Source organism: Conger conger, chromosome 9 (assembly GCF_963514075.1).
Source record: "Conger conger chromosome 9, fConCon1.1, whole genome shotgun sequence".
Classification (NCBI taxonomy): Eukaryota; Metazoa; Chordata; class Actinopteri; order Anguilliformes; family Congridae; genus Conger; species Conger conger.
Genome location: NC_083768.1, coordinates 36,416,304 through 36,439,881, shown reverse-complemented (window position 1 = coordinate 36,439,881; position 23,578 = coordinate 36,416,304). Strand labels below are relative to the sequence as shown.

The following is a 23,578-nucleotide window of genomic DNA, read 5'->3' as shown; positions in this document are numbered from 1 at the left end:
GTTTCACTGTCTAGCATTCCCCAACGATCCATTACAATTTTCTCTCTCCCTCCCTGGCCCCCCCAGAATTTCAGATATTGCACAAGCATACATGCATACATACACACACACACATACACACACAGGGGGGATAAAAACAACCTTTCCACAGGAAAAGGACTGACTGCAGCTGTCAGGCGCTCCTCAGATCCCTCTTTTAATCCTCAAAAACATGTCACACTCATCAGGATATGTAGGTTTCTCCCTGTCCCAACTTCTTTCAAAACTGTACCGTAGAGGAAACACACTGATTAAAACATGCCCCTGAGTGTCAGACACTTTTTATATTAGGAGCCCCAAGCACCCCCCCGCCCACCCACCACGCACCCCCCCTTCCCCCATTCACCTCCATGTTCCTCTCCACCACGGAACAGATCTGTTCCACTCCTGCTGGAAACCCGACCTTTCCGACAGGGGCCCGTGGTAGCGCTGGAATCTGCAGAGCCTGGCGGTCTCGGTCGCAACGCGGCTCGCTACGGCAACGAGGTGCGTGGGAGGGCGCCCTTCCCCCGCTCTCGCACCCCCACGCCGGTTTCCAGGTGTGCTCAGCCCCCCGCACCCTACCCCCGCCCGCCTGCCCGGTCTCAAACCAGACAAAACAGAAGCTGATTAAAGACCCGGCTGTTTACAAGCCAAGCGCACCCAAAATTTAGCCCTGCATCTATCTGCCTCCGCCACCCCCTGCTTCTCCGTCCCAGCCCCCACAAGTAAGCCTGCAGGTCTCCAACCACATCAAGGAGCACCTTGCACTGACAGCCTTCTGCACACCTCCTCACCTGCCCCCACAGCCCTGTGTGAGGAGAAACAGACACCCGGAACCTGACATGCCTTACAGTCAACCCAGAACCTGAGGAGTCTTACAGACAACAATTACATTACATTACATTACATTATTGGCATTTGGCAGACGGTCTTATCCAGAGCAACATACAGTTGATTAGACTAAGCAGGAGACAATCCTCCCCTGGAGCAATGCAGGGTTAAGGGCCTTGCTCAAGGGCCCAAAGGCTGTGCGGATTAGAACCACCGACCTTGCGTGTCCCAGTCATTTACCTTAACCACTATGCTACAGGCCACCCCAACCCAGGGGCAGCCTGAGGAGTCTTATAGACAACCCAGCACCTGAGGAGTCTTATAGACAACCCAGCACCTGAGGAGCCTTACAGAGGAGTCTTATAGACAACAGAGTACCTGAGGAGTCTTATAGACAACCCAGCACCTGAAGAGCCTTACAGATGAGTCTTATAGACAACCCAGCACCTAAGGAGCCTTCAGACAACCCAGCACCTGAGGAGCCTTACAGAGGAGTCTTATAGACAACCCAGCACCTGAGGAGCCTTACAGAGGTGTCTTATAGACAACCCAGCACCTGAGGAGCCTTCTGAAAACCCAGCACCTGAGGAGTCTTATAGACAACCCAGCACCTGAGGAGCCTTACAGAGGAGTCTTATAGACAACAGAGTACCTGAGGAGTCTTATAGACAACCCAGCACCTGAAGAGCCTTACAGATGAGTCTTATAGACAACCCAGCACCTAAGGAGCCTTCAGACAACCCAGCACCTGAGGAGCCTTACAGAGGAGTCTTATAGACAACCCAGCACCTGAGGAGCCTTACAGAGGTGTCTTATAGACAACCCAGCACCTGAGGAGCCTTCTGAAAACCCAGCACCTGAGGAGCCTTCAGACAAGCCAGCACTTTCAGTCTTATCGAAGAAGAACATTTTTTAGTTAACCTCAGTGACCCCCCAAATTTATCATTCATAAACTACCACAAACAAAACATTGGTTTGTCATTATCAAGAAAAGAAGAATTTCTGCCAACTTATAATGCAAACAAATAATGCAATAAATCATTATGTATGAACATTATAACTTTCCTCAATGAGTGCCTGGAAACTCACTCCAATGAGTGCCATTCTGATTGTCTTTTAGAATGTCTGTTATATGGCTCATCCAATTACTGCAGAGATTTCTCTTGAAAGCCTTTGACCCAGTGAGAACCCCTTCTGTGTGTCATTTTCTCTTGAACACAAACTTGCTAATACTTTTCATTCAAAATATTGACTAACCACTCTAATGTTCACTGTAAATGGTCAATGGTTGGCATTTATATAGCGCCTTTATCCAAAGCGCTGTACAATTGATGCTTCTCATTCACCCATTCATACACACACTCACACACCAACGGTTGTGATTGGCTGCCATGCAAGGTGCCGACCAGCTCGTCAGGGGCATTTGGGGGTTGGGTGTCTTGCTCAGGGACACTTCGACACAGCCAGACAACTGCTCTTACTGCCTGAACCATGTCACCCCCCACTGTACTTGTGTCATTTTATTAGATAAGACACTGCAAGACAAGATCTACTGAATTTCACTGGTGGCACCTTACTGCTTGACTTATGATACTACTTAATTTACTCCCACAAGTACTAACACTGTCCTGCATCCAACAGCTGAGGGCTGGAGTCTGTCCAAGTGAAGGACATTTCAAAAAGTCTCTGAGATTACAGTGTTCAGACTCCCGACTCCTTCAGTGCTGACTTCACTTTCCCAAATGAGAGGTATGCACCGTTTTAATTTTCTTCCCACACAATGTTTTAAAGAGCGTCTCCCACTGCCAGACTACACAAAGCGGGGTCAGACGTACAATTCGGGAGGCCAGGAAGCCTCCACCGTCCAATGGGCTTCTCTTACCGAAACAACAACGGGGCGGAAGAACGCGCTGCGGATAAACACAGGTGTGTGCGGAGCGTGGGTGCCGCGGCTGCCTCAGTGCCATCTGTGCGGTGACACCCCACACAGCCAGCCCAACACGGGGCCTCATTATCTCTCAGACTGCCGCGAAGACGCAGCGCTCCAGCCCCGCTTACACTGCACCGCTCTGACGGGATGGAAAGGAGAGGACGCTTTTTTCAAAATGGAAATAAACAAAAAAAGACTGCCATGCGGGAGAGGAGAGATGCGGTTTTAGACATGGGGGGGGGGGGGGGGGGGGGTGTGGGGGTGGCACTGACAGGATCCACTTGCAGGCCCCAAACAACAAAGAAAGGCACACCTAGCTGGAGCTGCACCGAGCTGCAATAACAGGAAAGCAGAGGTGGAAACCTTTCCATACTTATTTGCTTTTTTTCTCACTAACTCTCTCTCTCTCCAAATGTTACCAGTGGCTTAATTAACAGCCCACACCTTTCTATTTCCAATGAAGACAAACAAACATCCACTGTTTTCTTTTTCCAGCCACGACCTGGTTACTGCAGCTCTCCTCACTTCTGGTGAGAGGAGGCCCTCCAAACTTTACCCCATTTTCAGAAAACATCAACACTGAGACCTCTGTGCTGGATGTGACCGTGCCAGTCTGTTGCAACATAGCTCAGCTAGACGAAGCAGATGGTCAGAGGCAAAACATACACTGCTCAAATAACCGTCTTTCCTCCAAGTCTGTGTCCAACTTATCCATAAAACCATTATAGTTGAAAACAAAACAACCCAAAAAGATGAGCCCTATAGCCATGAACAAATCTGAGGTAAGTAACATCAGTCTATTAATATAGCTTTGTCAAGGCAAACTGTCACACCATACTTCTCTCCTTTTCCCCAGTAATTCATTTTTTTAACATTTAGCAGGTACAGCCAGAAATGTGTGACTCCACCAATACGTGGAAAAACAGCTTGGTTGCGAAGCTGATGTATCGTTAGCAAAGAGGGCTAAAATAGCATTGGTATCATTAAAAAGCTCAGGTTAAAGCAAGCTGCCAGGTAGGTGTTTTACAATAATTGTGAGATGCACCAGAATGGTCAAAGTATTGCATTATTGAATCTCCAGATTAATGAAGTGCATTAATTTACATGTGAATTAAAACAAATGCAGAGGCAGGACATTTTCCGGAAAAAAAACAGCTATCTGACCAGTCTTGTCCCTCTGAGGGGTTATGTCAATATCAACACTTGCATCAAACCCTCTGTTGTCTGACAACTGCAATGCCTTTCATTTGTAAAGATGCAAACTGCTCAGAACACTGGCAAATGATTTGAACTGGAAAACTAGCAAAACTAGCATGTAGCCATCCACCCATCCACCCGCTTATTGCTAGTCAGGGTCGCAGGGTCACAGGGGTCACAGGGGGTGGAAAATATTGACCGAAAGTCAAATTATCTATACATGATCAAAAGTAACATGAAAAGAAACTTCCCCTGAAAAGAAACTTCCCCTTAAAAATCTGAAATGAAGAGGGGAAACCCAGCTACAGTATTTATACAACTAGCATTAACAGTTCTGGAGTGTTTCCTACATGAAAACATTTATACTACCTAAACAATATTAAGTTTTACTTGGGTATGATTCTTTTGTTTCAGCCTCAATGTACCTGCCATACAGAGAGTGAAAAACTGTCTGTTAGTTTCAATGTATAATACAGGCATGTATTATTTAAATTCATTCAAATGCAACAAAGACTGATTTTGTTACTGACCTCCTTTATGTGAAGCTGATTAGAGAAAATGTGCTTTTTCTTTATCCAGATAATCAGATTAAAAGTTTCATCCTTAATGAACGGATTCAAAAAAAGGTGCCAAATTCCAGTCACATTCTGTCTCAAAGGATACTGCCTGTTGTAGGCCATATTCACCCCCACCCAAGGTCCAGATTGAAAGACCTGTTGAAATTATACCTGCAAATTATAATCACAAGTACTCATGTCCTATCCAAATGGAGAAATCCCAGCAGACTGATGATGTCTGTAAAAAATATACACAGCTGATACCATGGGGTAGGCTATACTGACAGGGAAGGATAAAATCATCCTCCATAAAATACTACTGAAGTCTACAACCAAAAACTTATCTGACATTTGAAATACTTACCTCAAATCAGTTACTGGACTGAGCTCTATGTGCTAATATACAGTGAGATAGTATCCTACGATTATCCTGTTGTGTAATATTGCTGAACTTTACCAAGGATTTACGGTTTTGAAAATCTATGAGATACTACCCTGTGGCCATGTTATGTACAGGGAACTGAAATAGACGAGGAAGTCCTATTAATGATATGACCAATACAATGACATTAAACTAAAGGTGGCAAGCAATCACTCAGATGTCCTGGAAACAGTGAGTGAAGCTGACTGCCTTATTCTCAGACAATCATTCATTACTTTACCTGAGACTTGGCCAGAGCTCATGATTAACCTCCAACAAAAATGAATGAGGTCAATATTGCTCAGTAGGATAAATGACAGAATCAGAGAGCAGTGCACGAGTTTGACTAAATAAAGGGGCACGTTCGTGACTCAGCTGTAAAATGGAACAAATCAGCAGGTGTTTTGTTTATACACTGGGGTCCAAGGGTTTGAGACCACTAGTCCACTACCTTCTATTTTGCATTATTTTATAATGTTTTCATTACAAATTATATTATCAGCATAACAATTTGAGTGAAGAGTTGAATTTGTGAAAAATGTACATGAATTTCAGAATTTTCTTGGTATTTGGTATGTCCCCCAGCTTTAATGGCAACATGCACTCAAGCTGTCTTGGACTCCACAAATCTGTGCAAAACCTGATGATCCATGTTATCCCAGCATTATTTGATAATGTTCCAAAGAGCATCTCGTGATGTTACTGAATGCTTGGCTTGTGTCACGTGATTGTGGATTTAAAGTCATGCATAGCTTTGAAATAACTTTAATTTATTTTAAAATTTTCAAAATCCTAAACCTTTCTGTTTATTTCCACAATTACATGAAAAATAAGTCCCATATTTTCAATGTGGTCTCAGATTTTGGACCCCACTGTATATATTCATTTAGAAGGATATTAGAACTAGGAGTTATTTCTTATCCAATACCATTGCAATATTAGCTTCAAAGGTGGGGCATTGTCATGAATTTATGCAAGAGCCTAATATAGCCTATGCCAGGGACAGGAGGTTCCATCCTGCGCATGCACTGTCACAATAATTCCGAGACGGCGCGCTCCTTCAGAAGTCGCTCAAGGCAAAATAACGACCTGAATGGTCAGTTCTCATTGTCAGACATTATCGTGTTTTAAACCAACAGTATTAAATAGAAAGCAGGGTGAGACATTATAGATATGTTAGGCTATATTGAAACCAGATAGCCAACCTATGAATGATCATTTCTTGCTGGTCTTTCCTTTTCTCTAGCTAAACCGGTAGTGCTTGTCCAGACAAATATCACTGAAGAGTAGGCTATGTGAACATCGAATACAAATATACTTAACCTTACAGCCACGCAGCAGATGCCACATTGAAAGTTCGCGATGACAGAGCGCCATTAGGTCACTACAGAAGGCGTGTGGGAGGTGTGACGGTGAGAGAACATCCTATTGGTGGGAAACACTATATGCAAACCACCTGACCTTAAATCGGGACGTCTGTGCTGTCGGTTGTGTCATTACAATGAAAGCTTCCTTGGTTGCAAGGCGAGAGACTACGAATTTGTTGACGATATCAAAAACATAAAAGATTTCACATACCCAACCGCCATTCTCCTGGATCCAGTTGTGCAGCGGCCCATTCAGGTACTCCGTCATCCAGCTCGCAATATTATCTACTTGGGCCGTCATCTCCCGGTTCATACTTTCAACGCACATCGTCCCACCGAACTCGAAGAAGGCAACAATTCGACCCCAGTTGACCCCATCCCGGAACAGCTCTTCTATAACTGACGCGAACCTCCTTTGTGCCGTGTTAGGTGTGAAATGCAACTGCTGTGACATCTCTGCAAAGTCGTCCTGATACACCCTTTCAATTTCATCGCCTGCTTCACGCAAAACCCTGTGAAGCGCAGCGTGCGGGTCCGGTTGGGGAATCCGGTTGAAGGCAGCTGTCTGTGCTCGTCGTGCCAAAACTGGCGAGGAGTCGGAAGAAAGATTATTTGGAGAATCCGTTTCTTCGGTCAGATGGAATTCCCACACATGCCCCTTTTTCAAGAGTTTGTGACTAATATATTTTTCCACTATACTCCGATTATCGTGACCAATCTCGTTTGCCATTACGGTTTTAAAAGGTCTCGGCGAAATCAGTTCCAATAATTGTTACGCTAAATGCATTCTCCAACCGCAATACGTTACATACAAAGAGTGTAATCTGTAAAATAACGAGAAAGATTTCAGCAAGTGATACATAGGTAGGTACCTGTGCCATATTTTTATTTAAAAAAATAATGAAATAATACAAAATATTATGGTCGTATAAATCTATCCATTTCTATAAAAAAAAGAAAAGAAAAGAAAAAAACTGCTGACATTTTAAAAAGTAATTTCGATGTGTTATATCCACGCAATAGACTGTAGCTTACTACACATCAGCAATCAACAAAGCGAAAATACGAACCAACAAAAAAAGACAACACTTTGTTTAAAAAAGGCAAATCGAACGCATTCGGTTACTTACTTCATGGTGCAGGCGAAACGTGCACCACTGCCGTTTTGATACTGTAGCAACCAGTATTCCTCGGTATGCTACGCCCCTTTTAGCGATCCTTGGGAAAGTAGCAAGTTCAGTGTATCCGTATTAAAATGGAACTCACTACACTAGCCAAAATAACAAATGTTTTTTCACTTATATTCTTCCATCGACGACTGTCTTCCAGGATCTTTAAAAATAAAATTAGCAACACTGATTATCCTTGTTTGTATAGCCTACGATTCCTCTGATATTTGTAGCCTACCGTCTCCAAAAAGACGGAAGAGAAAGCGTAAGCCCTCGTAATGCACTTATCACACAAAAATGACATCCACTGCACATTTAAGGCAAACAGAGCCCCTCTACAAAGCAGTGTTGAGCCTGTATCAGATATCAAGTCCAGAGCACCTAGTTCAAGCTTGACAGCGAATACACTGCGGCGTTTCGCGTAGGCAACAGTAGCCTATGCCGCAGAGAAGCCTCGAGCTGAGGGTTACTCTGGAGCTACACCCCTCTGCTTCTCGGTTTACGAAGTTACTGGTTCTCGTGAGGTATTCCGCTACGTCACACCATTCACAGTTTTTAATCAGCAAGTAGGAGATAGAGAATGGACTTTACGAATGATGGAAAAAGTCGAATGATGCTCAATATTTTTGGCTTGTTTATTCTTTATTCTCGTTTATCCTTCCTCGTTCATATTTCATATTGCATATCTTGAATGCTATGATATGATATGACAGGCAATTAGCCAATCTAGACTAATTACGTTTTGGGTTAGTGGAGCTCGTATTTGAGAATGTTAGTGTAATGCAGTGCAGTAGAATATTTTTCGTTTCAACATGACGTGACGTGTACTGGATGGAGAACTTAACTTAAAGCAACAACAATAATTACAATAATAACATAATTATATAATTATTACAAGTAATTATTATTGTTGCTAATATTGGTATTACATTAATGCATACTACATTATAACCTTAACTGTATTGTATAGCTGTTCTACTGCAATAAAAAAGGACACTTTTACATTTTCCTCAGAACACCTTGTTTCCAAATGAAATGTAATTGATGCACTTTTTTTTATTGGTAAGAAGGAACTCTCTTTGATCTTGAGGCCCTTGCTGTTGCCCTACTTGCATGTTAAGAAAACCAGCAAGTGCTGCAGTTTATAAATTATTGCAATATTCACCCTGAATTGAAAAGTGCCAGACACTGGGGGGGGGGGGGGGGGGGACCCTTTGATGAGGGCCCCCTGGTGGTCAGGCGATGTTGGTGCACTGGTCCGGAGCACTGCCCACAGCTCAGACACAATATGGAGCACTACCCCCATGTCATCGCCTCACGCCTCCGGGTTGCACCTGCTAATACAACGCTTCATGTTTTCTCTCATTTGCCTTTAAATATACAGCTGAGAAAGTACTACAGCAATTCGGTAGTACCCTTGCTCAAGGACACAATATCAGTGTCTCACCTAGTAATTGAATCTACATCTACATCCTAGTTCTCTATCCATTATGCTTCTCTCTCACAAAAGACAGTCTCTCAAACAGGATTCTGAAATAATAGAAAAAGACAGACATGTAGACAGTTCACACACATGCCTATAACCACTAACACAGGCCCATGCACGCCTTCACAAATGCACAGCCACATGTGCATGTGCATATGCTCACACACACACACACACACACACACACACACAGAAACACACTGAATCACATACTGTGTAGAAACATGAATTCATACAAAACAATGCAAACATATGCGAATGCCTTTAAATCGCTATTGGGGCCGAATTCACACAAAGCACAAGCCATGAAAAGCAAGCAGATGGACCCTGGACTGAAATTAAAGAGGTTACCCACAGACACATTTCTCCTTGAAGTGAAAGTGGGACTCTGGGATTGAGACAATGGCTACTTTGTCCTTGCTGAGTGGTGTGCTGGGAGAGAGCGTGATGGATGTGGCTGGAGCGCAAGGCAATGGCACGGGTCTCCTGAAAAGAAAACAGTCATGTTTACAGCAAAAGCCACCACAAGAGGTAGGCACACAGTGGCAATGGCACTGCACTGTGCGCACATTTAAGGCAGTTATTTCACCAGTCAATATTTGTCAGCTTAATAATTTTGTGTCACACTGAAAAACGACTTATAAAAACAGAAAGAACCACTTAAATCATAAAAAATAATAATAATTGGAAAAAAAAACCCAATATGAAATGGTAAAGGAGTAAATAATAGCACTGCTGGGGTGTATATTCCTTAAATTATATTTATCATCAAAATTGATCAGGTTTTCTGATAGAAATATTGAGATTTTCTGAAAACTAAAAGAATTACAGACAATTTACTTTTTACTTACTTTTTATCAAGTGGAATTATCTTACCCCGTTGGTAAATGTTGAAAAACTCACCTCACTATAAATAGTGTTTACAAACAATAATAGAAATAAGTGTAAATATAATTCTAAAATATTTAAGATGGACTGTTTTGTTTTGTTTTGCAGTGTATGGTATGGCATTAAATCCCTGAACAATCCGGCAAAACAATTTCACAGACATAATATGATATGTATTATGATATATCATATGATAATATTATAATATTGCCTCCATTTAGTTGCCCCACCAAATAAGCATTGAAGGATAATTTCACAACTATTATTTTTGTATTTTTGTCCTTATTGTATTTCAAATGCAACAGTATATACATTGTGTATGTACAGTATATACAGTAGAATTATTAAAATGAGAATTTGACAATTTCTCTGTTATTTTTCTATTACTAAAACTACAACCACCCATATTGCATTGCGTTCTCTCTTGTTCACAGTAAAGCAGAAATCTCTCAACGCAGTCTGGGAAAATGAGGCAGTGGTGAAAGGATACAGAAAATATCACTGTCCAGCTTGTATGCAAAAATACTGATGTTGTCCTTGTGATGCGAATCATCCCGCATGCAGGAACACCGCACACACGACCCTAAGAAGGGGCAGCAGATGGCCTCTTTGAAATCAGCAGCCAGATTGGAGGTGGATTGTCCTCTCAAAGATCCACAAATGTGAATAAACGGCAAAATAGGTTAAAATTTTTCTAAACTAATTTCTTAAAGAAAGCAAACTCAAATTGGAACCTGGTGCTATAGTCAAGTATAGCAGCTCTAGATCCAATTTTTGTGATTGGAAAAAAACTTCAACAAAGCAACTTGTGCAGATAAACAGTGGTAGTATTTTTCTCATGGAGACTGATTTGGCTCTATTGCAGAGATAACGGTCTTACAGTTAGCCCTAATAGTAAATGAAGGATTTTGCATGTCAGGCCAACTAGGGCTAAGGAAATAGCAGCAGCTGTCACAGAACATTGTTCAGAATGTGGATCTACAGCATTGCATTCCTTCACTAGCAGCACTGGGGCATGTGACATACTAGTGTGTGGCCAGTAAACAGTAACATTACTTTAATTAGTTAAGCTCATTAAGAATCCCTGCATGTTCAGATATTTATAATTCTCCAGTGAGGAAAGCAAAGGCAATGTAATACATTTGTTCGTCCTCAGTCTCATGTTTGTGCCAAAATTACTTCCTTGCTCATTTCTTTTGCAGTCTAAATTCTCTTGCAACCAAGGACTGCATCGAAATCTTCTGATGAATCAAGTCAAAACATGGGCCTTTATGTCTTTTTCTTGTCCATCTGGCCCATAGAGTTGGGTCCCACTATGGCCTTGAGTCAATCCTTCATCCTTACCTATCTACCTTCCAACAACAGTTACAGGCCAGCTGCTTGTGTCGAACACCATGACAACCATCAGTGTGGCATCACTGAGGTCACTGTCAATCCACTTCAGTTGACCCTAGGACTTCAAATGAGAGCAAAATACAGGTGCATCTCAAAAAATGGGAATATCGTGGAAAAGTGAAACTTTCATATTTTCTGGATTCATTACACATTAAGTGAAATATATCAAGCCTTTTTTTGTTTTAATCTTGATGATTATGGCTTACAGCTCATGAAAATCCAGACGAACCGAAAAAAAGTATGAAAAGTATGTTCAGGTATGCACTCAATACTTGGTTGGGCAATCATGGGGAAGACTGCTGACTTGTCAGTTGTCCAGAAGACACTCATTGACACCCTCCACAAGGAGGGTAAGCCACAGAAATTTGCTGAAAGGGCTGGCTGCACAGTGCTGTATCAAAGCATATTTATGGAAAGTTCACTGGAAGGGAAAAGTGTGGTAGGAAAAGGTGCACAAGCAACAGGGATGACTGCAGCCTTGAGAGGATTGTTAAGCAAAGCCAATTCAAGAACTTGGGGGAGCTTCACAAGGAGTGGACTGAGGCAGTCAGTGCATGAGCCACCATGCACAGACGTGTCCAGGAAATGGGCTACATTGTCGCATTATTAGTGTCAAGCTACTCCTGAACCAGAGACAACGCCAGGTAAGCATCTTACCTGGGCTAAGGAGAAAAAAACCTGGACCGTTGCTCAGTGCTCCAAAATCCTCTTTTCAGATGAAAGTAAATTTTGCATTTAATTTGGAAATCAAGGTCCCAGAGTCTGGGGGAAGAGTGGAGAGGCACATAATCCAAGTTGCTTGAAGTCCAGTGTGAAGTTTCCAGTAAGTGATGATTTGGGGTGCCATGTCATTTGCTGGTGTTGGTCCACTGTGTTTTATCAAGTCCAGAGTAAACGCAGCCGTCTACCTGGAGATATGAGAGCACTTCATGCTTCCGTCTGCTGTCAAGCTTTTTGGAGATGCTGATTTCCTTTTCGAGCAGGACTTGGCACCTGCCCACAGTGCCAAAACTACTAGTAACTGGACCATGGTATTACTGTGCCTGATTGGCCAGCCAACTCGCCTGACCTGAGCCCCATAGAGAATCTATGGGGTATTGTCAAGAGGAAGATGAGACACCAGACCAAACAATACAGACGAGCTGAAGGCCGTTATCAAAGCAACCTGGGCTTCCATAACATCTCAGCAGTGCCACAGGCTGATTGCCTCCATGCCACACCGCATTGATGCAGTAATTTGTGCAAAAGGAGCCCTTACCAAGTATTGAGTGCATAAATGAACACACTTTTCAGAAGTGTGTTCATTATTTTCTATATTATAAATCCTTTTTTTGATTGGTCTTATTTAATATTCAAATAGATTTTAGATTTTCATGAGCTGTAAGCCATAATTATCAAGATTAAAACAAAAAAGGCTTGAAATATTTCACATTATGTGTAAAGAATGTAGACTATATGAAAAAAACAAAAAAACTTTTCCATGATACATGTATTTATTTAGATGCACCTGTATACTGCATGCTCTGCAAAATGTGACAATGCATTACATTGAAGTCAGCAATAATAAGAGTGAATGCATGGGATTTTGTTGTTAAAGGACAGAGCAATCCTTGCATGTCCTTTTAGATGAATTAAGAAGGGACAGAAATGGCAGAAATATGATCTAGTGCATGAGGAGCTGAGGTTGCATAGCACTATGTTCCCTCTTCAACCCAATTACACTACATTTATTCAGTAAACACCAAGCTGTATAAATAGGTATGACTGGATAATAGATAGGAATGAAAGCTACACGGTTCACCCTAAATAAGGACGTCTGTGGAGAGTTGAATGGTTTCCCTGTTGGGGGTGGCACAGAGGTAAGAATTTTGAATGAAAAGCTGGTTAGGACGAAGAGCCTGTTCTTCTGGTAGCTTTATCCAAAGCGGTAAACAGGCTGCACTGTGCTCGTCTGTCAGGAACGGGTGCAACCACACCCTCTGCGCAGCTCACTAATCAAACACCCTTTATGAAAACTGGATTAAGACTGCAAATAGACACACAATGGCCAACTGTTTGAATTCCAACAAGGTTTACTTGTTTGCTTCAATTTGTAAATGAAAATCATTGCACAGAATAGATAGCAAATTACCATCTTTTAATATCACAGAAGACACCGTGTTCTGCGGTCTGTTTTATGCTGTAGTGTTCAGGAAACGGCCAACACTGCCCCCTATTGCCGAAAGGCGCAATAGTAGTAGATTCAAAGGAGAACTGTGCAATTACAATGTGTCATATTTAAACAAATATCAGCATAAAATAACGTCTAGACATGAAAAGATGTGATGTGTCCACTGCAATCAAAACAAACCAATAGGAAATTTTCCAGTTGTTTATTTTGTTCTGTTTTTTTTTTCCCATGTAAGAAAAATAAGACAGTAACATCATTCCACTCTTCATTTTCCTCTTTAAAATGGCACACGAGGTGAAATTCTTACAAGATTGGCAAAAAACAAAAACAAAAAACAACAAAAAGGAACATAAAAAAACATGAACGGAATCTATTCTGGTCAATTTCAACACATACAAATTATAGGCCATTTTCTTTTTACACATCTTCCAACAGAACATCAACAACTTCTAGAACTAGTGCTCAGCATTAAAGAGTTCACATGTAATTTTGTTTGAAGAGATCAGAACATAGGCTTGATTTGCATAGCTTAAAACAGTCAACTAAAAACAAATTGCTTTTCAATAAGCTACATATCAAACTGCTATGAACTACCTGTTGCTACAGTTTAACCTAATGGTGAGAGTATGAAAAACAGATTTTAAATATACAGATATTGGAAACATGACACTATTCTGCGCTCCGTCAACCATGTTCTGGACAGAACCTCGAGCCCAAGTCAGATGAGAACATCGTCGATGGAGTCATCTGGTCTCACCGTCATTCCACTGGTTGACGCAAGGCCGTTTTTACGAAACGTAAATGAAAACGACTGCCATCGGCAAAACTATAAACAACTAAGCCACAGTTACGTATGGATCCATTCTTTTAGCGTTAACATAATCCGTAGGTATCTCTTAAGGCTTAGAATGGGCCCTGCTTTAGTGCCTGGCTTAATTGCAAACGATTTCTAAGGTAACACAAAGCAGCAGAATTGAAATACAGTGGCATTGCATTGACTAGATTTTTGTAGTATAATTTTGGCATTCAGACAACGGTGCGGTGACTTCCTCTCTGAATGTCAAGGATAGTACTGAAGTACATTCTTCCCAAAAGGTGACACAAGGAAAAGGAAGACTTGAACTGACATCATTTATTATTTTTTAAATAATGGTCATTTGTGTGTGTGTGCAGTGGAGGGCGGGTGTGGAGAGCACAGGACAGCCAATGGATTTGGAAAGACTACCTGGAACGGGACACACTGACCAATAAAGTGCCCTCCAGCGCCCCCGCCAGGCTGACACAGGCAGTCCTCGAACCCGCGAGTCCAAGCCTGTTCAGCCCGCACGCCCCCACCCCTCCCTCCCAGGAGCGCGTTTCCATAACAACATTGACACACATACACCCTGCCCCAAAAAACTGGTGCATGCAAGTTACACAAGTACAGGAACGCAATCGGTCAAAGAGCCCCGTCCTCAAACTGGAACTCATATTATATTATGTTATATATCACACCTGTCACAAACGGATTCCTGGTACAGAGGTAACGCTCTGTGAAAAGGCTTTGCGTTAACGGGCTCTCTCGGTACCAACCGACACATTCCCACAGACCTGAGCGCGGCACAAATATCAGTCTGCCATATTGGTGAAACACCGAAATAACAAATATAATACTAATTATTCTTTGCCCGCAAAGAACTGGAATGACCAGCTAATTCTGGAAGTTAACGGAAAGACGCCCAGACTAATTTTTTGCGTTTGGTGACCGACCCCATTTTGTTTCCATGGGACGCAGGGAATACATCGATATATGTTTCTATCCTCCTCTTGACTTCGAGACAAAGAACCAAGAGTGTGATGAATACCACGCTCCTTCGCAAAACAAAACGATCACTTTCCCAAATCTGCTGTGTTATACCGATACACAATCTTGTCTTTTAATCAGACACCACAAACCGGTTTTTTGGATGGATTTCATGGGAGCAGAGAGAATCAGCAACGAATAGGTAAGCAACATTAAGCTGTATTTTCCAATTCTTTAAGTTCAAAGCCTGTGAAATTTGTGATGAAAAGAGGCACATTCACACCGTTAATCTCCTATTTCAGAGCAGAGAACTGGTTAGGCCTATGAAGCACACGTACATATCCCAACCAAACACAAGCACAGCAGTTACTTCAGCGCACCCGACTTCACCACACTGGCCCAGACAAACACAAAAGCACAAGCAGGACACGTGCTGTACAATTAGCCTGCTACTTATTTGTGTTTAGAATTCCTCCTAATGTCTGTACACAGGGAATGCAAATAAAGACAGACACAATGTTAGATTATATCAGAGCAAAACGAAGGGAGTTTTAGAGACATGGCTTTTTAGTGCGGTTGAGTGTGAAGACAAACCGTGAAACTGAAATGTTCTGGGACTGCAAACACAATGAGACACTTGGGAAGGAAAGCGGAAAATAAGAACACCAGTTTAAGAACAAGTTTACACACACACACTCACATACACATACACACACATCTGGACTATGTCAGGTGGATATGCACTGGAGGTCATTCATCCAAGGCCGGCCCTGCGATGACATCATCACCACCACCACGTCCTCCCTTGCCGTCTCACCCTGTTGCCCCTCTCTGACATCATAGCTGGGGGCTTGTAGAAGGGGGGGGGGGGGGGTGTGAGTGAATAACGGGGTAGGGTTAGAATCTCCTCTTGCTCGTGGTGGGGATTTTTTTGGGGGTTAGGGTCAGGGCAGGGGTCAGGGCGAGCTGGAGAAGGGGCAGGCGTTACTCGCTCTTGTCCGTGACCTTGGACTGCTCCCTCTGGATCATGCACCGGCGTACGATGCTGTCGAAACTCCCCAGGTAGAAGAGGGCGATGGTGCGGAAGAGACCCATGGTCACGATCTGCGGAAGGAAGGCCAGGCGCGAGAGTCAGTCTCCCCCGAGCGACCCACCCCCTCGTCTCTGACCCAATCACAGCGGCACATCTGCTCTGCGCTCACACACCTCACGTGCGTTTCACACTCCCACGGCTCGCACTTCGCCATCTACAATTAGCATTCCGCCATGCTGTTCACACCGAAGGTGCGCTCACACTCACTCTACACAACCACAGTCTGTGACGGGTCAACCGAGGCCGTTCTTGTGTCTGTCAGGAAGCCGGGAGACTGTGGGTTTGAATGAGAGATTTTCACAAAGTGAACTGAAGTTCTGTAACTTCAGCTCCGACCTTTGCACCCAGTCCACAAACTGAACGTTGTACTCTGAAATCACTGCTCCAGATAGAGTGCGTGTGTGTGCGCGCGTGTGTGTCATACCTGCTGGAGGCCCTCTGTGATGGAGGTGACGGGGGACATTCCACAGGTGAGGGCAGAGAGCATGTAGCCATCAGGACCCACAGAGCTGCTGAAGTTCCCTTGCTGTGGAGGGTAAAGACATTGACAAACACACTTAAGAGTGGGAGGCATTCTCTATACTGAAAGCTCTGTCCAGATTCTGACAAGCGAACAGAAGCTACAAGACGGTTAATTTCCTACTCTGCGATTATGGAATGAGTGACTAGTTTAAGCCAGGAAGCCAGACTGGGTCACTCTAATTTGCCTTAACCCAAAGTCACCTGACCTATTGGTACAAACCTCACTGTCACTGTGGTTTTGCCAGGGAAGGAGGCAGTGGAAACTTTAATGTCTCTGATAATGTCTTAGTTTGAGAATATGGAATTGTTCCATACATTCATGAGGGCACAATACATTAAAAAAAAATATATACATATATATTCTCTCTTTTCTTAAGAAACAGTCTTAGAAAAAAGCTAAAGTAGAGGACTTACCACCGCATCCTTGACAATAACTTTAGCAACTTGCTCTGGCTGGCAGATCCCCGATGTCTCCGAGATCATCTTCGTCTCTAAAGGCTGCGGGGGCAGCAAAAATCAGTGTTCAGTTCACCAAATCAGTTCTCCACATTGGACAGGCTGAATTCCCAGCGTTTAACATGGATGCCTATTGGCACAGATAGCCATTAGCACAGTGAGCTACTAGCCGTCAGTGTGTCTGACTGACCAACTCACACACAAATACACACAAGCATACAGTGTTACAGTAACAATGGCCCACCTTTGATTTGTTCTCCTCTGCGAAGCCAGGAGTGTCTGTGTCTGGAGGATAGGCTACGGTCACGTAGATGTTATAGGGCTTCATCTGTACACGGAAATGGAATCGGTCATTAAATTCACCATCATCTCATCAGATACAATCCACATTAACAAAACTACAATTTTGATTCATTAACAGGGCGGAATTGAACAGCCAGTGAGGCAAGTCTCCTTGTAGAGCAGTACTCCAGCAGCAGTGACCCACCCTGAAAACTGAAACCCGCACACCCCAGATCTGCACTCTACCACACCACAATGACGCAGGCACACTGAACTGGCTGAATTCTTTAATGCATAAAATTCACGTATAGGGCTGGATATTTATGACACTGCACAGTTGTCGAATTAATAAATAATAACAATAATGAATAATTAATAATAATGCTCGGCTCCTCGGGGCAAGGCCCTGTGAAAAGACACCATGCTGAGTCTGTAGCGGTCGCCGTGGAGACCCACCTCCATCTGCAGGGACTCGGCCAGGCCGCGCAGGGCGAACTTGGACGGGGAGTAGGCGGTGTAGCCGAACAGGCCGATCTGGCCCGCCTGTGACGACACGAACATGATGCGCCCCATCCTGCGCTCCTTCATGGTGGTGATGACCGCACGCGTGGGGTACACACTGCCCAGGTAGTTCACCTCCATCATGCTCTGTCACAGAGACAGAGAGAGACAGAGAGACATGCGCACGCACACACACAGAGAGACACGCGCATGCACACAGAGAGAGAGAGAGAGAGAGAGAGAGAGAGAGAGAGAGAGAGAGAGAGAGAGAGAGAGAGAGAGAGAGAGAGAGAGAGAGAGAGAGAGAGAGAGAGAGAGAGAGAGAGAGAGAGAGAGAGAGAGAGAGAGAGAGATACACCATGTTGGGTAGGGTTTCCAAGGCAGACAGGTCTGTAGGGCTTTCTTGTAAAGGCTGAGCACAGCCACAGGGACATGTGTAGTTTATTTTGGTAACATTATCATGCCTGTATAATTGCATTTCTCTGGGACACTCATTTCACTCTTCAAGAAGCTTGTGACCTGAGGAATGTGAACAGCAGAGGCAAGCTTCGGCCAACCAAATGAAGCTAATCGACCAATTATAGAAAGGGAAAGCACTGCAGTAAAGTGGTTCCTCCCTGGACAAGAACATCAGCCACTCTAACAGATGTCCTTAAGCCTGTCTATTTAAACACTGATGGTGGAATAATGATGAAAATCAAACCAAGGGAAAATACTTAAGTGACATATAGATCATTCCTTAATTTACTTCATTCATTCAAAATCCAAAATTCACTCATCCATAGACTCTCCAATCAGCCTAACCTACATGTGGACTGTGGGAGGAAACTGGAGTACCCGGAGGAATCCCACGCAAATACGGGGAGAACATGCTAACTCCACACAGAGAGGCCCCGGCCGATAGACACTCATGTTAATAGCAAGGTAAACTACATACGATCAACTGGCTTCACTCCCTTAAAGAAGTGGCCTTTAAACAGCGGCCGGCTAAAGGACAGGTGGTGAGGGAGACGGACATGCAGGCGATCTCCTGGGGCGCGGTGTCCAGCACTCACCCGGAAGCGGTCCACTTCCACCTCCTCGAACTTGGCAGAGACGGACGTGCCGGCGCAGTTCACCAGCATGTCCACAGGCCCCAGCTTCTCCTGGGCCTGCGATGAGGAGACCCGAAAACCCGTCAGCTCAGAGCTCACCCAACGTTTCCATCACAAACACAGCGCTCCAGGCTCTGGAGGCCGAAGGGCCTCTTCCATATGGTCCAAAATACTTCCCAAAAGATTATCATCATTTTGCGTTCATTTATGTCACATTACAGGCATTTAGCAGAGCAATTTTTGCATTTTCAGACATCACTTTATACAGCTGGTTATATACTGAAGCAATTCAGGTTAGGTCCAACCAGGGAATCAGACTTGCAACCTTACCAAGACCCGGCTCTCTAACCACTACGCGACACTAATTGCCTTGGACCTACTTGCTTGATGACGCTCTCCACCTGGCTGTAGTCTTTAGACACGTCCACAGAAATGCAGAGCACCACCTATAGGAGAAGGGAAGTCATAAGATATGGGCCTAAAAACTAATCCAAGTCCAATTCACTTCATTCACAACTCACAGAGCACTGGTGCAAATGTAAAGACTGTCATTAAAAAACATAAAACTGCTCCATAAAGTGCAGGAGCCAGTGGAGGTTCTTGTTCCTGCAAGCTGTTCATACTCCAGAAAGTGCCATTCAAGTCACCTTCTGGGTTACAACTACAGATGCGTCATTACTAACCTGCTTGTCATTTATAGCACATTTTTCAACTTCTTTCTTGGCTTGAACCAGTTTACTCTGGAGGAAACAAAAATAACAGTCACACAATTCCATCTACTTGATTAGGGAACTTACTGAAAGAGGCAAGGCAACACGATTAAAAAGTAATTGCTTAGTGCCTTTTCTAATGATGAATATTAAAAAGAATGAGAAATGGTAATCAAGCAATAAGAAATTAGAAATATAATAGCAAACATAGTGAATGATCCTGCCTTCAGGGAACTTTCATGACTAACAAGAATGTCTCCCGTGACATCACACAATAACCATTTAAACATAATCATGTGATGTGCGGCAATGATAGTTTAAAGAGAACAGCTTTTTCATCTGAACTGAAATGCTGGCTTAAAGTCAATTTCACGTGTATGGTAAGACCATTAGTAACGGCATTGAGTAAGATTTCAAATAGCAAGCAACATTTAGGCCATAAATGTGTTTCAGCAGTGAATCTGAATGGCCCAATCAGTCAAAGATTCCATCAGCCACTGACACCTGTATTGGGCAACGGTGTACAATTATTATTTCATGCAAGACATCAATTTACGTGGGCTTGCACATTGCGTTTCATACTTTCAGGATAGAGACCTATTCTGCCTTCGCTCTAATATTTTAATATGTAAAACACAAGCTATTTTATCCCATTTTAGGTACATTTTTGCTGTACACCATATAATTCATAAAAGATGATCAAGGTGCCTGCAAGTGCCCAGTGTCCCACAGAACTACCTAAACTGATGTCATTGAATTTATTAGTCAGTTGCGAACCAAAAGTAAACTACTTAGGCAGCACATACAACCAAACTTAATTTTGTTCTGCGCTGTGATCTGCAGTGTGAAATGGGAGCACATTTCACAGTTGTGTTCCCTTCCTCTGGTTCCCAGCTGGATCGCACGCACGTAGTACTCCTTGTGCCCTGTCGGGACCGTGCTGCACGAAAACCGGGCGGAGCGCCACTCACCTCGTCCCGCGCCACCAGCGTGATGAAGGCTCCCTGCCTGTAGCACTCCATGGCGATGCACTTTCCGATCCCGCTGGATCCGCCAGTCACCTGGGGGGGGGGGGACCAGGGAGGAATGGCGGTTATTCTTTGTCCTGACCCGCGTTTTCTTTCTTTCCACCAGCAGCTTTCTGGGTCAGGCTGCACAAACAGGACACGCGTCTGTGCGGACTGGGGAGAGATATACCACGTCCAGCTCCATTATTAAGGGCGAACATCGTATTTCTGAGGGCTTAATTAAACCATTTCACACCATTATAATATTTTTAAAAACAGACTGTGGAAATTGCAGAGACTGCAGAGCCTATGTGGAATAACACAAGCTGTAGGTCTGCGGTCTGAAAGCGCATTCCTCTGACGTCTCACAATTCAGGATGTTGAAAGATCACCAGGATGCCCTAGAATGCCAAAGTGTTTTTTAATTAGCCCGTAAAATGTATTTTTAGAGTAACCTATTTTATGAAAACACATAGTATAGACCATATTCCTCAACCACACAATATCATTGATTTTTATGTTGAGAAAGAGGGACAAAGTATTGACACATTTTATTGAATGATATTTTTTACTCTTTGCTATTCAGAACATAGGTTTGCATTGCAGACTGCTGACAGTTTATTATTCAACTACCAATCAATTTTTGGTCATATGTTTCAAGCAAATGTTTGTATCAAACAGTTCCATGCAGATCAGCCAAGAGCCTACTGTAGATCAGTGTATTGAAGTATGACTAGATTAATGAAGCTGTTCATTCCTTTCAGAAAATTATTATTATAAATCATGATTGAAGCTTCAGAGCACTCTCCAGCAACTCTCCAGCTCGCACAAACCCAGCTTTCCAGTATTTAATTTGTTTAATTTGTTTAATGTTTAATGTAATTTGTTTGTGAGTGTTCTTCTAAACCTACTTTTTACTCTGAGTGCGTGTACGTTGAAAACGTTATACATTTGAGCACACACACAGGTCAGGGTCCTACAACAGAAAAAGAGGTAAATACACAACGGTTTGCTCAATACCCATATGCACAGTTCAGTAAGAGATATGTGTGGGGTGTGTAAGGTACGATATCACAAATATGAAAATATGAAAATTCTAATGCTGATGTCACAATCACTACTAAATTGAAAGCAAAAGCTACTTTTCAAATGTTAACACGGATACCCTGTGAATGGCAGAGTAAAGGTCATATCAGACATTAACTGCCACTCGTTACGCTTAATTTAACAGAGAAGTCCAACTGAACCGCGAAAATACATTTAAAATCGAAAAGTATTGTCACAAACATACAATATGAGAATGTTAACCACTGGTCGCGAAAACACTATAGGTTTTCAGGCATTTTTAAACCAATTTTAGTCAGTCAATGTCGTTTCAAAAGAGCAAGACACTTGACAGCAAGGGCTGTCACGTTATCTTGGTAACGTTATAATTATGTAGCTACTGTATACTACGTTAATGTTAACGTAGCTTGCTGTTGAGTAGCGGTTTCGTCAACGTAGCAAGAGACCACGCAACAAAAGCTTCTACAGTAACTTATGCATGTTAACCTAGGTGTTAATTCGACCAAGAAAGAAGCTTCTAAGTTACGTGTCAAATATCTACATTTTCTTCACAGCATAAGAAACAAAGGTCATGCTTAGCAAGCTAACGTTAGCCACCTAAGTGCTAAATATTCCTAGTAGCGTTAGCTCCATCATGAGAATTATTGCAAACTAGTCTATATCGTCCATATAGCTATGCGACGAACGACGTAGAGGTAGCAAGCTAGCCTGCCAGGCAATGGAGCGAGTTGGCTAGCAACCTGAAAGTAATTAAGAGCTGGGAATACGCCTGCTTGTTGGCTGGCTTTTCTTTTGCACAGTTATTTCGCACTTACCACGACGTGGGCCCCGTTTAATTTGAGAGGTTTGGGACTAATCAGCGGGGATATCATATACAGCAACAGCACAAAGGCGACAATAAATGCAGCAACAACCAGCAACATGACGAAAGGCAGAAGGAGCCACCAGGAATTGAAGATGAACCAGTCCGAGATCGCAGAACTCAAGCCCTCTTCGGCGGACATGGATAAATTTAGCTAGATGCTAACGATATCGTTAGCCACAGAATACGGGAGGAGCGTATCTAGTAGAGGGGCAGGCGCTCCTCAACCAGGGGAGGTGATCACTCGTTTAGAGGAGGAGTTTTGAGAGCCTTTGGCAACGTGACAGACTAAGCGAGAAGTCTAGTTTAATTGTGACCGCGAGTCTTTCTCTTTCGACAGCAAACACTCCGTCCATCCAGATGCAACACGAACCAAAACAAAACGAACCATACACTTTGACGTCTGCCACATCGGAAGCTGTAATTGCGGTGGTTAGATTAGGGAATTGTAGTTTTTGTTGATAAGGGTGCCGTTTTTACGTAATGAAGATCGCAACACACGAGACTACAGTTCCCGAAATGCAATATACTACTTCCGTAGTTCGTTCCACGGCCCTCAGCTGTTCGCTGATCCTGTCAAAAAGTGGACGTCGCAACAGCTAGCTACTTGAAGAGCTGCGCAGATAACGTAATGCGTGTATCCTTCGGAGACGCGGTAGAATTGTATTTTTTTGACACAATACTATGTATACAGAAATCCGGGGGAATTTAGGAAATCCAATGTTAAAACAGCCAAAATGTATAATCTTAAACTTGACTACAATTTACTGT

General features: G+C 43.2%; 2 protein-coding genes across 4 annotated transcripts in view; both read right to left on the bottom strand.

Annotated features, from left to right (window-relative positions):
- The window catches only part of LOC133137510 (apoptosis regulator Bcl-2-like), a 43,039-nt gene extending 35,049 nt beyond the window's left edge, over positions 1–7,990 (bottom strand). Inside the window, exons 1-2 of the mRNA XM_061255828.1 lie at positions 7,455–7,990; positions 6,536–7,148 (exon numbers count right to left, since the gene is read on the bottom strand). Coding sequence (XP_061111812.1) covers positions 6,536–7,054 — 519 coding nt within the window. The 5' untranslated portion in view covers positions 7,055–7,148; positions 7,455–7,990. The remainder of the gene's footprint in view (positions 1–6,535; positions 7,149–7,454) is intronic.
- Positions 7,991–13,619: 5,629 nt separating this feature from the next.
- kdsr (3-ketodihydrosphingosine reductase) lies at positions 13,620–23,207 on the bottom strand. Of its 3 annotated transcripts, none has more exons than XR_009709619.1 (11): positions 22,761–23,207; positions 20,845–20,934; positions 19,847–19,903; positions 19,544–19,609; positions 19,125–19,220; positions 18,025–18,216; positions 17,531–17,614; positions 17,245–17,328; positions 16,733–16,834; positions 16,422–16,582; positions 13,620–16,319 (listed from the first exon to the last, which is right to left on the bottom strand). XR_009709619.1 is itself a non-coding variant. In XM_061256100.1 (11 exons), the coding sequence occupies exons 1-10, from the start codon at positions 22,947–22,949 to the stop codon at positions 16,517–16,519; spliced, it is 1,026 nt and encodes a 341-aa protein (XP_061112084.1). In that variant the 5' UTR covers positions 22,950–23,207; the 3' UTR covers positions 13,620–16,319; position 16,516. The 3 variants fall into 3 exon arrangements, 2 of the variants coding, with proteins under 2 accessions (XP_061112084.1, XP_061112083.1); XM_061256100.1 differs by having other exon boundaries at positions 16,516–16,582; XM_061256099.1 differs by lacking the exon at positions 16,422–16,582.
- Positions 23,208–23,578: the final 371 nt, after the last annotated feature.

Coding starts and splice junctions, on each gene's coding strand:
- kdsr (XM_061256099.1), bottom strand. CDS start 22,949: ATGTCCGCCGAAGAGGGCTTGAGTTCTGCGATCTCGGACTGGTTCATC. Junction 18,217..19,124: donor TGGAAGTGGACCGCTTCCGG/GTGAGTGCTGGA, acceptor TCTCTGTGACAG/AGCATGATGGAGGTGAACTA. Junction 17,329..17,530: donor CAGAGGAGAACAAATCAAAG/GTGGGCCATTGT, acceptor CTGCCCCCGCAG/CCTTTAGAGACGAAGATGAT.